General features: G+C 40.8%; 1 protein-coding gene across 2 annotated transcripts in view; it reads right to left on the bottom strand.

The window, feature by feature from the left end:
• TOPBP1 (DNA topoisomerase II binding protein 1) overlaps positions 1–13,733 on the bottom strand; it is a 34,188-nt gene that overhangs the window by 6,823 nt on the left and 13,632 nt on the right. The window contains exons 13-22 of one of the 2 annotated variants that reach the window (XM_054991619.1): positions 13,341–13,552; positions 11,615–11,904; positions 8,724–8,897; positions 7,844–7,956; positions 7,171–7,294; positions 6,148–6,291; positions 5,196–5,292; positions 4,515–4,716; positions 2,037–2,257; positions 723–889 (exon numbers count right to left, since the gene is read on the bottom strand). In XM_054991619.1, the coding sequence (XP_054847594.1) occupies positions 723–889; positions 2,037–2,257; positions 4,515–4,716; positions 5,196–5,292; positions 6,148–6,291; positions 7,171–7,294; positions 7,844–7,956; positions 8,724–8,897; positions 11,615–11,904; positions 13,341–13,552 (1,744 nt within the window). The remainder of the gene's footprint in view (positions 1–722; positions 890–2,036; positions 2,258–4,514; positions 4,717–5,195; positions 5,293–6,147; positions 6,292–7,170; positions 7,295–7,843; positions 7,957–8,723; positions 8,898–11,614; positions 11,905–13,340; positions 13,553–13,733) is intronic. The other variant, XM_054991620.1, reaches the window with a different exon arrangement.

Here is a 13,733-nt window from a genome sequence, read left to right as displayed (position 1 = left end):
ATTAAGATAAAACTCCCTAGAAGTGCACTGATACAGACATTGCCTAGAATGCTGAAGCAAAGTCTTCCCCGAGAGGTTATACCCCAGCCCCCCTCCCCCCAGTCCAAACAAGTCATTGAAGTCAGCGAAAGTCCTGCAAAAGATGCAAAGCTGACTTTCCCATGGCTGGTTCCCACACGATTCCAGCTGTACTGATAAAGCCTCTTAGCAAAGCATAGCCGAGTACAGTGAAGGAAGCTACACTACAGGAAGAAAGCCCCGCCCCAGCCCCCCAGCAGATATGCATTCACAGTTATGACAGGCAGGCTGGCTTGCCTGCCTGACAATAACATGCCAGAGAAGAAGCCTATCTATATGGAATATAGAAAATACAGGGCATCATTAGATTCAGTGGCAAAAAGTCAGAATGTTATACAAGATTAGAACTTAAAACACTAGACCTTGACAGAACTGCATATTTCAGCAAATCCACCAAACCTTTCAATCCCAAGAAAAACTCATTTCTGAACTCCTGCTCCTCATAATTACTAAGCCAGTCCACTGGTTTTTCAAGATCAGTATTGTCTGCTCTCACTGGAAGTGGCTCTCCAGGGTCCCAGGTAAAGGTATTTTACTTACCTTTCGATCCTTTTAACTGGAAATGCCAAGGGTGGAACCTGGGATTTTTTGCATGCCATGCAGATGCTCTACCAGTGAGACAGCCTCTTCCCTAAAGGGCATACCTGTTCTCTGGGCTGTGGAGCCACAGGAGGATTTGCAAGTGGGAAAGCAATGGCAGGAGCCAATGGTGTCAGGATTGGATTATCTTCCTTGACAGGGGTTTCTGGATCTCTAAATGCTGCAGTTTTTGGGTCCTCAGCTTGATTTGGTTCTCCAGGATTGCTGGCATCTATAAAGCAAAGCAAAAACAAAGGATGGAGAACAAGATGAAATGGAACCATCGTCAGCATAAAACTTCCAAAAGCAATTGTAAATAAGCTTCCTCTTTGATCCAAAATATGTTCAGTTAGGAAAAACCTTAATGATCTAAATGAAATTTATCTTAAAGTAAACATGTCAGGATTGCTTCCTAAGCTTTAGTTGTCAGCAAGAAAAAAAGCAGGTTAAACCTTTAACTATTTCAGCACTTTTCAAGTTATACATAAACATATACAGGAAAATCTTTTATCCATATCTAATGTGAATCTTCAGTTAAAAAAATACACCTTAGGCTCTTGACTACGTAATACTGCTTTATTTCTCTCACCCCACAACTGAAAGAAAGAATTCCATGCCAAACACATTCCATGCCAAACACATTCCATGCTGCTGAAATTTGCAGTATGAAAAGGAGATTTCAGATACAAGGATGTATTTGAATCAAAGAAAGAAAGACATTCTAAATTAAATATCAACATCTTCTGACAAAAAAACCCCAAGCAGATGGCTAGCTGACAACAAGGTAAAAACAAAGCCCCCCCCCCCCCGCCTCTTCAATGATAGCTGACCAGAAACCTCTTACACATCAATATAGAAAGGTTAATCAACTAAGCTGGCAAACTATATTTCCTGCATCACCAAAATAGCTTTAGTCCTTGTAACCAATCAAAAATGTGGTTAAAGCATACTTGAATTGTATCATTCTGCTGGCGGAGGGCAATCACGTGACAAAATATGCCATCACTATTTTAAAAAACCTCCCTGCATACAGAACACTAGATTTAAGGAATTAGCTTAGCCCCCTCTCCCACTGCCAATTTGGGGATATTTATGTGAGGGGATTTTTTAAAAAATGAAGGAGTATTAAAAATACAAATACCCACACGCACATTTTTCTTGCTGTTTAGGCAAGATTTTAGAAGCTGTGTGTGTATTCAATACTGACACAAACACTCCAAATCTGAACCTACTTCAGACAAGCAAACTGTAGTGGTATTCACAAAACTAACTCCTCAAATAAATAAAAAATGTAATAACTAACACCACCAGTATAAAATGTAGAACCCTGATGACTGAGAATCAAAGACCCTGTGTCTGCACTTGTTCTCTCTTCGTACCCATTTCCACAATTTCCGTATCAGTCAGAGATTTCCTGAGTGAGAGGTCTGTTTTGACTTCATCCACTGCCGTTTGTTCAGAATATTGTGATGAGCTACCAGGCCACTGCAGGTTGCTGGCAAGTCTTGCTCTCTCTTCTCTTGCAGTGGGGTCATCCCAAATAATTTGTTCATTTTGAGATGGCTCTGTGTTAACATCCATTGCTACTTGACGGGACTGTCTAAGGAACAAAATAAACAATGGAGACACGCACATGAAATTTACACTGCTGCAATGCAGACATACTGACCACAGTGAGATGCTTAATTCTATGTTGAATTGTGACCACTGATCACTACAGCCAAACTGATACATTTGTTTGTAAACCAGAGTAGATTCTTTTTAAAAAATCTACAGGACAGGAAATAGTTAACAGACACAATCTGTAACTTCAGCTAGGCATAATAGTAAAAGTGCCAATTACTTATAAACTGGGGTGCTGAAATTCTGCAACAAAACTAAATTATGCAGTTGGTGCAAAATTGTAAAAAATATACCTAATCTACATATTTTCCAAACTTGCAGATTTTTTGTTTTAAAAACATTAAATGTGCAGTATTGACCTCTCTCAAGCCTCTAACAGGTGTCCACAAATCTAAAATACCTATATATTGCTTTAGCAAGAAACTTGGGAGAAAATGTGATCAAGGTAACTAGAGAAGCGGAGCTGACAGACAGCTATGGGGAGGAAACTGTCCCTTGGCAAATCATCCAGACCACCATTTTCTTTGGCCAGAGATCTAGGGAATGAATACAGCGAAACACTGCTTGTGATTGCAAGCTGTCTTCACAATGTGATCAGGCTGTCACAAAACAGCACCAACAACCTTGTTAGAAAGAGAAGGGACACCTTAACTGAAGCCAGGTGTTTTCCTCTTCCGAAAGAGGTATTTAACGTGTGAGAGGCCTATAGTATAGATTATCTGTCAGGAAGTGTGCGCATAGTGAAGAAACACTGTGCTTATAGGCTAGAGATCAAATGGAGATTCTCCCCTCCCAAAGTAGCATGTTATGCTTCCAGGTATACAGAACCTTCTTTCTGCCTGTACACAGAATTGGCTGGATTGAGTTACACAGTATCTCCAGAATAGTACAGATTTTTAAAACCTGTTAGTGTGTTTCTGTTCAACTGTGCAGGTTAGATGCTATTTTCCAGAATAACTTTTTCCAGGAATCTGATCACGTGCTGAAAATCTGTGGGCGCCTTCTTATACAACTGCTGCAGGGTAGATTTGAAAGGTTCCTTGCTTTATTGCAGTCATTGACTTTACATTTCCAGGTAAGAGACTGATCTCATAAAGTGCTCGATGTATCTTAGGTGTGCCAGGTGTGCCTGCTTTCCAGCATTTGACCCACAGCAATCTTTCATTTAGCTTCAATTCATAAACAAAACAAACCCCCAAAACAAACTCCAAATAGAAAAAGGATTTGTTTTAGCAAAGCTGTGATCATATGCACACTTACTTTGGAGTAAGGCCCTCTGAGCTCAGTGGGATTTACTTTCAATTAAACATATACAGGATTGGGCTGAAATGTAACTGCTAACTTTTTCCCCTGAGAAGCATTTTTGGTCTTAAAACAATTGCAATCTCATCATAGCTCCAGCAATAGGTGTTTGATAATTTTGTAGGAAAGAACATGCTGAGTTCTCCATTTAAACTTTTTGATCAATGCCCCAGTAGTTAAAAATTACAACAAAGGAGAGATATTTGTTCACCCAGGAGTCAAGAACCACCTTATTTCAGACTAAGTTTTCATGAGTCAGAGTTCACTTCTTCAGGTACATGGAGCTACCACTGAGACATTATTTATCTTTGAGCAGGCACTCAAACGTATTATTCATTTCTTAAAAGATACCAATTTAAGCCCATACCCAACATTTCTGTTCCAAAAGCAGGTTTTAAAAAAAAAAAACCTGATATCTCACTTTTCTTTAACAGCCCAAGGCAGCTTAAATGGCAACCATAAAGGATCATCAGCAAATTCACATCACAAAAATGTCAACAGCAGCTCAGGCCCTGAGAAGAATACAAACACAACTGCCAGTGCAGAAAATACAGATGCGACAGGAAAAAGCTTCTTCTGTTGCCAGGATGCTCCGTGTCCCTGAGGAACGCTCCACCCTCAGGATAACAAAATCACTGGATACAACCCATTATGACTGTGGATAAACACCAGCAATTAGGGTAAATTTTTATATGTTATTTCCTGTCATTTTCAGGACTGCCAAAAATAAAAACCCAAACTGAGACCTTGGTCCCTGAAAGCTCTATGCACACACACGGCCAAGTCTGGTGATTAATGCTTCAATGAGGAGCCACTTGCATGGCTTAAGGGGAGAGCTACTTTTCAGCCATTTACCATTCAACCATGTAGAAAGCTTCAAAGCCTAAGCTTTCTAGGACTAAAGGCTAGAAATCCAAAGTATGTTGACACACCTACAGTACCTTAATGCTTCCAAGACTCTACTGCGGCCGTTTCGCAGAGAACGAGGACCATCTGGAGTTGTCGGAGAGTTGTCAAAACCATTTCTGGACAAAGGGGTCTTTTGTCCCTGTAGTTTCTCTAAAGATGTAGCAGTCATGATTTCCTGTAGCTGCTTTTGGAAGTTCTCCCTCATTTCCAATGTCTGTGTTAAAACTTGGAAGCAATAAGCCGTAAGAACATAAGCTCTGCTGGATCAGACAGTGGCCCAGCATCCTGTCTCACACAGTGGCCAACCAGCTACTCTGGAGGGCCAACATCTGGGCCAAGACCGTCCCTTGATACTACTTCTTAGCACTGGCATCCAGAGGTTTACTGCCTCTGAATGTGGAGGTGCCCTTTTGGCATTATGACTAGAAGCTGCTGACAGACCTGTCTAATCCCCCTTTAAAACTGTCTGCACCTGTGGCCATTAATACATCCTCTGGCAGCAAAATAAATAAAGGCTATATAAATTATACCAGATGCCATGTACTAGCTAATAAATGCCCTTTTAACTAGTATAATAGTGCAAACACTCTCTCTTGACATTCCATACATTTGAAAGTCACTGAAAATTTCTGGAAGAATGATGGCAGCTGCCAAGCAACACAATGACACAAGTCCACGCACATCTATCCACATGGCAAGGTTACCTCCTTTTGACGATTCTTCCTCTTTTAAAGTATCAATTGCCTCATTCACTTGAACTGTAGTAACATCTTCAAGATTGTTATCATCCAATGAAATACTCTGAAACAGTTAAGAGATTCACGTCGTACATCTCAGATGTTTAAAAGATAGCAACTTCGGAAGAGAGGCCTTTGTCATAAATGACACAGAACAGATCGGGGGGAGGAGAGACGGAATATGAAGAGCCAAGTCAAGTCATGGAGGCTGAATCCAGGCTGTTAAGATTGGGTCTTCTGGACATATGGAGGAAGATCCTGAAAGGGGGCTGCTTTTGTGTGTGGCTGTGTGTGTGACTGCATGAACCTGCAGAGGGCTAGGATGCATAAACCCACCAGCTTCTATTGGGGGGGGGCAGTGCTTAGAAACTGTAACTTCCTCTTTGCAAGCTTTCCATGTTTCTTTTATTTCCTTAGCCTGCACCCTAGTTCTGTATGGTATGACCCTAAAGTCATTACCAAAAATATGAACTACTACTCACGCAACTAAACAACAGCAAATCTATCCTAAATTTCCACTCTGATAAGCTCTAAGGATGCTGTGCCTCCATCAAATCTTTCAGCTTTTATATTGTCTGTCACAGTGCCCTCCTCCTTTCGGTTATGTTATAAAAACTACATGCCATATCAGAAGAACTCACCAAACCTCAAAAGCTACATAACTACTCAATTCTAGAACATTATGTGAAAACAATTAAGACACTGCCTGCTCAGCAAGCTCCGAGGCCTTCTTCTGGGCTATAGGAGCTTTCCTCCAACAGAAAGGGCTCTTCTGTTGGCTCCTTAGGCTGCAGGATGGCTTCAGATTTTGCTGAGCTGAATGGTAGGATACAAGCCATTCGCTGCCTTGGTTCATTCCAGTTAAATGACCATACTGAATTTTTTTTAAAAAAAACCAACACAACTGGACCTTCTGTACCTCATCTTCCTTTCCAGATCTTCTAGATGAGCTGAGCCTAGTTGAGACTCTGTCGTCTTGTACACCACTAATATTCAGACTCATTTTGGGATTGTATGTATGCGGATAGAGAGACTCAGGTAGTCGTTTACAAGCTTTCGCACACTGAGGAAAAATGAACAGAAACACAGTTAAGAAAGGGAGGGATTCATGCTGCAAACGGAGACCAAGAATATGTGCAAACAAATTCTAGAATCGCAGGAAAGGCTCACTGTGATTGTTCCTCAAGACTTTACTCCGTTTACACAACCAAGGATTCTATGGTACTTAAAAGACTAAGAATTTTATTACAGCATTATCTGTTGTTAACTAGAATCTATTTTGCCAGATGCACTGAATATTATGCATGTTTGTCTGTTTGAGCATCCTGTCTACACAAAAACAAAAAAAGTTTATGACCCCAAAACATGAAAGGGGAAATAAAGCATTTAATTTTAATCATTGTTTTAGTATTGTATTTTATGGAATAAGAGGAAACAGGCAGAAAGAAAGAGCAAGCCAGCAAAACATCACCATTTCTTACAATATGGCAACGAGTGAGAAAGATCTGTTATATTGTGATCTTGACTAGCAGGTGACATAAAAATTGCTTTCTTCAATGTGCTTAAATTTAATACTCAACTCTGCCACAGTCCCTAGAGGTAAACTTTCTATACTCTGCTCCTTCCAGACCCATATCAGTCACTTGCTTCTCCTGCTGCCACACAAATGAAACTGTGCTATCAATTTTTGAGACTCACACGTATTTTATTCTAAGAAACAGCTATATATTTTTCTCTTTCTGAAGCACAGTTCCTTTTAGCAGCAAATTACAAGGTTTGTTTTGCACTAACACTCGATCACGGCTTTGAACACTAATCCTGAAGTAATGAGCAACTGCAAAGGATGCTCATTACATATGTCTAATTTATCTTGATTCATGGTTTTTAAAAAAGAAATAAGAAAAGGTGATTCTAGTGTTAGGGGAAAGCCATTTCTCCATACCTCCAAAAGCCAGTGTTCTGACACAATGTGTATACCTCTTTCTTTAACAGCTTTGTATTCTCGGTTGCTATCATTTTGCTTTCCCAGGTAGATGAAATGAGTTACACTTTCATCAAAACTCCACCTAGAACAGAAAAAGACACCAACTCCACATTAAATAATGGCCATTTTCTGGGAGGGGACCTACCTGTCATTATCAGAATGCTGATTCAACATACTTGTAGCCTAAAAATAACATACACCATCTTCCTGTGCAAGAATCTAACACATCCAAAAAAAGACCCTGGATAAAAATGTTTCTGATGGCACACATGACTGAAACTCAACCATACACATCCCTTTAAGATCATCTGTTCCCAGGTATACAGAAATCAACATTCATCTGATCTTTCGCATTTGACAACCACATTTCTAAGCACATCGTACTAAGGATATTCATGTTGCATTCAGCATACATTTAAGCTAATGAAGTGACCCAAGAATAAGAACATTGTGCTTGTTATTTTAAAAACTTTTATTTTAGCTCAGACTCCAGGATTTTCCTCTGAATTAATTTTATGACATTTCTGAAGATGTATTACTGCATTCAGGAAAAGGAAAACTGCCTTCCAAAGGGAAGCAAAAGCAAATGAGTAAAGAATTCAGTTCATGCTCTTCTCATCTGCATATGTACCTGTAATCCCCTCCGAGGGAAGCTGTAATTGCGTTCAACTCACTCTGCCTTTTACTGAGCTTCTTACTGACACATACAACAACATCAGCTAGAGGATCCATTGAGTCTTCCACCTACACAAATTTGTTTGAGAAAAAAATAGGCAGGCATGTTTTGGTGCTTCCAAGAAAAATTCAATTGTTCATCTAAATTCATTCTTCTATCTAGCCACATCCATTTTTATCTCACCCTCCCCCAAGGACATCATAGTTCACTGCTCCTCCATGTTATCCACCTCCATCTTCTGAGGTGGGTTCTTCTGAGAGGGAGCAGTAGGTCCAAAGTTACAAGGAAAATTTCATGGCAGAGTGTGGATTTGAACCTGGATCACTCAGATCCTAGTCTGACACTTTAATCACTGTGCCACATTTCATTAAAAACAAATGTATTTTAATGCAAGATAATGGATGTTATTTCCTTTTCAATAGCGCCTTCATGAACTTGTATATCCAAACACACAGCACTGACACTTAAAAACAGTGATTACTGTTTCAAATGGGAAAGACTGAGTCTTCGAACTGTCCCCACTCACAGGTGATTGGCACTGAAAGCTAGCAAAACTGACCAGCTCCATGTTCAGTGAGTGTATGCATTACCTAAGGCTGCTTGAAAGTATCAGCGGAATGGAACAGAAGTATGCAGTCTCACCTGTTTCAGTTAACGCACAACAGCAGTCACATAAATATTCACCCCACTGAGCCAGGTAATATTTCTAATATCCAACTGCCATGGAGATTATCTATTCTTTGTATGCAAATAAGTAGCATTAGATTCAACTAACAGATGTCACTGTGTGCATGTATCTACTTGAGCTTACAATAAAATGACAGTCTCAGCTTACTGCTTGCGGAGGTGCAGTCTTCAACTGAGGACTGGCACTGAGAGCTGCCGTTTGCCGAGCACTATTAGCCAAAGCCAGTTTTAGGTTCCTGCCAATGACTTCAGAAAGAGGAGTACTGAGTTTTCTGTTGCGCTGTTTTGAACCCTCTGGAGTTTCCAAAGCTGCTAAAGCATCCTGAAAAGGAATTTTAAAAATATACACCTAGTTTACAAAAACTTTGGATTTGAAGTTCTCTGCAAGGTGAAAATGATTTACTTATTACAGGAATGGTTCGACACTTTCCTTGTCACTGATCAAATAACTACATAGATTTAAAAAGCAGGCCAAAAAACTGGTGCTAGCAAGGGAAAAAATGTTTATTCAGATTAAAATTCCTTATGCGTTTTGCCAAGAAGACTTCTTCAGGGGAATCTCACAATCATCCTGTACCGAGATACATATCAAACAGTTCTCTGGCCAAATCCTCACCACTGTGCTTACGTTCTCATTGGAAGAATATCGAGATTCCCTTCTTGGTGAAACATGCAGGGAATGATAATCTGAATAAACATATGTTTCTTCCTTACTTGCATCATCAGCTTTTTTATCTTTGTGATGGTGAGGCTCTCTCGTTTTTCTCCTCAAAGAATTACCAAGGCATCTTGATTTGACTAGAGAAACAGAATGAAGGCTCTCTTGGCTAAGAACTGCACCAATCTTGCTGGTGGCACATTGTAATACCAAAGAGAGGTAGAAAGGACCACCGGGATCCTGTATGTTCAGGCAGATGATCGAGCCCTGACACCACTACCACTGAAAATCATGTTATTGGTGTGCTTTTTAAAAGCATTGCACAGATGAGTTAAAATACACTTGAGACAACAACAGATGACTTCCTGGTTTTTTCTTAAAGACTAAACCCCCTGAAGGCACCAGTTTGTACATAAAATCAAATGCAAGATAAAGATCAATAGATTCACAATATTTTCAGTGAATCAGTTCTCCTGCGGATCATGAGAACTTTATCATTAATCATCCTATCACTGTCAAATATTCCAGTGTTCTCCAGAAAAACTGTCTCCCTTAAAGTTTGTTTCAGAAGAAAATAAAGCTGGAAATAATCCCAAATATGTGACCTTTATGAACAGCACTAATCCCAGGCCATTTTGAGCAGTTTCAAAACTAATAGGCTAAATGAAAAGTCAAACATTTCAGCAGGTGCAAGTAAACTCTTGAGATTGCAAAAACAAGTTTTACAAGGAAGAAACAACAGCCATTACATAAACACACTCTAGAATGTAACATCAGTACTCCATGCAACAGGTTGGATCTAGCTATCCTCTCAAATTTCAGCAGGATATATTCCAAGGGTTGCAGGACCCACAAAGACTAACAGCCATGCAGGCCAGGGGCATGCAATGTGCTAGGGGAAGTGTATGCCTCTTTCATCCGCACTGTGCCACTAATGAAAGGAATAGTAGAGGGTGATTCTGCCTCCTTCCTCCTCTTCAGCACAGTCCCTCCCTGACCCACATGGCTATTAGTCCATCTGTTACTGGAACTGGTCTCCTTGCAAGTAGGAGCAAGGAGAAGGCTATGCAAGAGGGGTAACAAGTGGGATCCTCCACCAATTTTTACAGGGTCCCTCAACAAGGAAACTAACAAGTGTTCTTTGAAATAAAGAGTAGTCTTTATTTAAAGGGGAAAGCACACACACACACACACACACACACGAGGCAAAGAGTTTACACAAAAACACCAGAATCCTAGGAAATTAGCCAGAAATTGGAATAGAGTATGGGATTGGGAGATAGCTACCATCAGAGGAGTATAGTAGTTCATGTAGGAAGAGGGCTTTGAACAGCCAGTGTTCATGACCTGGAGAGCTTAGGGAAGGAGACCCTAAGGATACAGCGCTTGGATCCAGGAGAGCGTGCACGATTTGAATGGGGCAAAGCCCTGGTTCTTATAGGCCAAATCATGTCCTGAGGCTGGGGAGCCCCCTGAGCCATTAGGACAAAGACCTTAAAGGTAAGTTCCTGGGAATGACAAAGGTTTGATTACCTTTGATTAGTGCTACCAGGGTGGGACAAAGAAATCAGATTGGGTTTTCCTGGTGTTTCTCAAAGAAACAGTTGCTAATAATGTTCCTGGAGTTTAGCTAATGAATTTAGACTCTTGATTACATGTTCCCAGGTAAGAGTTACAAACTTATCAGAGCAGATTGATGGCTCTCGATTATTAGGATAGGATTCATCAAGGAGAAGGGGAGATTGGAATGTTTGGGTGGTGACTCAGCGAGTGCCCTTATTGTCTCAATTGCACATTCTGCAGCTTGGAGGGGCAGGAGCCAATCAAGCCCAGTTCTTGGCATTTGCATTCACATTCCATTCATGACGCACTCTCCCAGGCGGGACTCGGCAACACTTTGCTCAGCCAGCTGGGACTCTAATGCGAATTAAGGCGCATCAGATTCAAGGGGCTTGTGATTTTTATATCACAAGCAGCTCTTAAAATGGTGGAGGCCGGGGTCAACTGCTCACACATGCTGCCACCATGACATTGGTAATCAACTTTCCTGGGACAAAGGACTGCTAGGGTGGGGAGAATGTGGAAAGGATCTGTGATCCAACCCACTGAGAGGACTGACTTTTAACAAAGCATTATTTGAAATATTTTTTAGTTAATTTTTTATTGTAATGTTCTAGCATACAGCATTTTAATAGTAACAGACTGTTGCACTAACTGGGCACAACCCATCTTTCCTTTTAAAACATCAGCAAAACCACCACTCGTTAGCAAGATGGTGCTAGTTGTTACTAACCTGCTTTGAGCAATTGGCAATTGTTGACATGCTAGTGCCCCTCCTGACCCAACACTTAACCCTGGAACAAGATTACCAAGACATTTACCTTGACATCAAAAGAAGGCTTGAATAGCTTGTCTTTTGACAAGAATTTGGATGGGGTATCCAAATGTAGAGATGGTTCTTTCTGTACTGTTTTCCCCTCAGGCGGAGGGCTTGGCTTTTTACCAATATGGTGTGAAATAACAGTCTGGAAAGCTTTGCTCTGGAATCGGTTCATATCAAGAGGAGTCACTGCTGCTCTCTTCCCAGTCTCAAAGATACTGCGAGGTTGGTCAGGTGTATTTGAAGATGCTGCATCCATTCCTGGCTCTGCTGGCTCATTTTGGAAGTTCTCTTTTATGTATAAAAAATTTTAAAACCATCATTCAAATCTTTTTTTTCCTTCTGAAGAGGAGTTTTTGTAAGGATTATTCTAATATTTTCTTTCAAACTACAGAATTCTCCTCTAGAATCTGCCCTTCAAACAGGTGAGCAGGACCTTAGATAACAATCCTCCTCTCCCTTTCCAATTTTCTGCATGCACTGAACCATAAGACAATGAAGGCAGCTTTAAGAGAGGACACTGCATTACTAGAGGGCTAAAAACCTGATCTCATGGAAATGAAGCCTATGTTTTCCTTCTGCTCAGTGATGACGCTTCTGTCCTTCCACTGAACGAAGGAGCGTTCCTACAACCAATGATTCTTCATGAAACAGAAGGGAACCACTGGATGCAACCCATTTATGTTTTTAATTAGCCAGAGTTCAACAATATACTGGGGGTGATCAACGGTGTCATCAATCCTGGGTAAAAATGCCTGACCCTAAATCACCAGAGAGAGACTAGCACCATTGAAAACTGGGAGTGACAGCTTGGACAGGCCTGCAGTTGTTGTTGTTTTTTAATTCAAGGGAAAAAATGCTCATTAAGACTGAAATTGTATGCAAGAATAGCCGCTGCAGCACTCACTACCATTAAAGCGTATCACTTCTCCATTCCCAGTCTGAAAGGAGCACCATGGAATTATTCTGGCTTGCTCTCTGAGCTTTAAAGGGCTGAGTAATGTAGGTGGGATACCAACAGGACATGTGGAAAGGAGTCCCACCAACTCTGAGTTGTCGGGGGGGGGGGGCGGGAATGAGATGCTACTCATTTGCTTGTCTGGGTAGGGGACCAATTGATACTTTTCCACAAGTTAGCAAAGAAGCAGCAAAAACCACATAAGTCTCTTTTTGGAATGTGTATGGGACTAGACATACATAGTTTATAAACTGATAAAGATTGTAAAAATTCTGAGCTGGCCATCTTAAAATTTCACAGTCCCAATACTCAAGGTATCAATAACTGAGCCCCGTTGCAATATCAGTGCTGCTATTATAAGGTCGTTACATAACCACTAAAAATAATAAATAATAATGATCATAATTATTGCCTTGGATCCAACAAATTATGAGTGGAGTTGAATTTAAGGAATGTGGTATTCATTCCTCCCCCTTATTGCAGCAACCTCCCCACCTTCCAAAAGAGCCATACTGGAATGCTAGGAGACACTGTGGCATGGTGAACTGCAACACGCAGAAAGAATCACCGGAAATCACACCTACCCACAAATCTTTCTGTTCATGCAAGAGTGGATCCAAGCCAATAGTTATAGTGCTTTAGATAAGCTAGCAGAAAGTGTTTAAGAGCAATAAGCTTCAGAAAAGAGAAAAACAGGATCAAGCTAAAGCTTTTCTTTTTCTTGATTATAGGTCATGAGCATACCTACAAAAACTTCAGGTCAGCTTACCTTCAGCAACTACATTGTCAATCAAGAACCTGTTTTCCTCAGCCTTTTCTCCTGTCCTTGCTGACTCCAGCAGCCAAGCCATAGTAACAGCAGGTAGATTCCACTTCTTTGCAGCCTCATACTTAGAACCCTTCGGTTCTTTCACCACCAGATGTGTGCTGACAAACATGTTTTTTCTTGGGTTGGCCTTACTCACAAAGTGTTCTTGAACTCTAAAAATGAATACCATGTAACAATCCCATTCCAAGCCCCACTAGTGGGAAAATCATAAAACAAAATCTGTAGTAGCATTTTATATACCCAGGTGGGCCTGCAAAAATGGGGGGGGGGCTGCAATTCCTCCCCCTCCCTTCACTGGCTCCACTGCCTCCCTTCCCAGCTACTTCTATTCCT

Source organism: Eublepharis macularius, chromosome 11, assembly GCF_028583425.1.
Source record: "Eublepharis macularius isolate TG4126 chromosome 11, MPM_Emac_v1.0, whole genome shotgun sequence".
Classification (NCBI taxonomy): domain Eukaryota; kingdom Metazoa; phylum Chordata; class Lepidosauria; order Squamata; family Eublepharidae; genus Eublepharis; species Eublepharis macularius.
The sequence above is the reverse complement of the archived record's forward strand: the minus strand, read 5'-3'. Positions and strand labels throughout refer to the sequence as shown.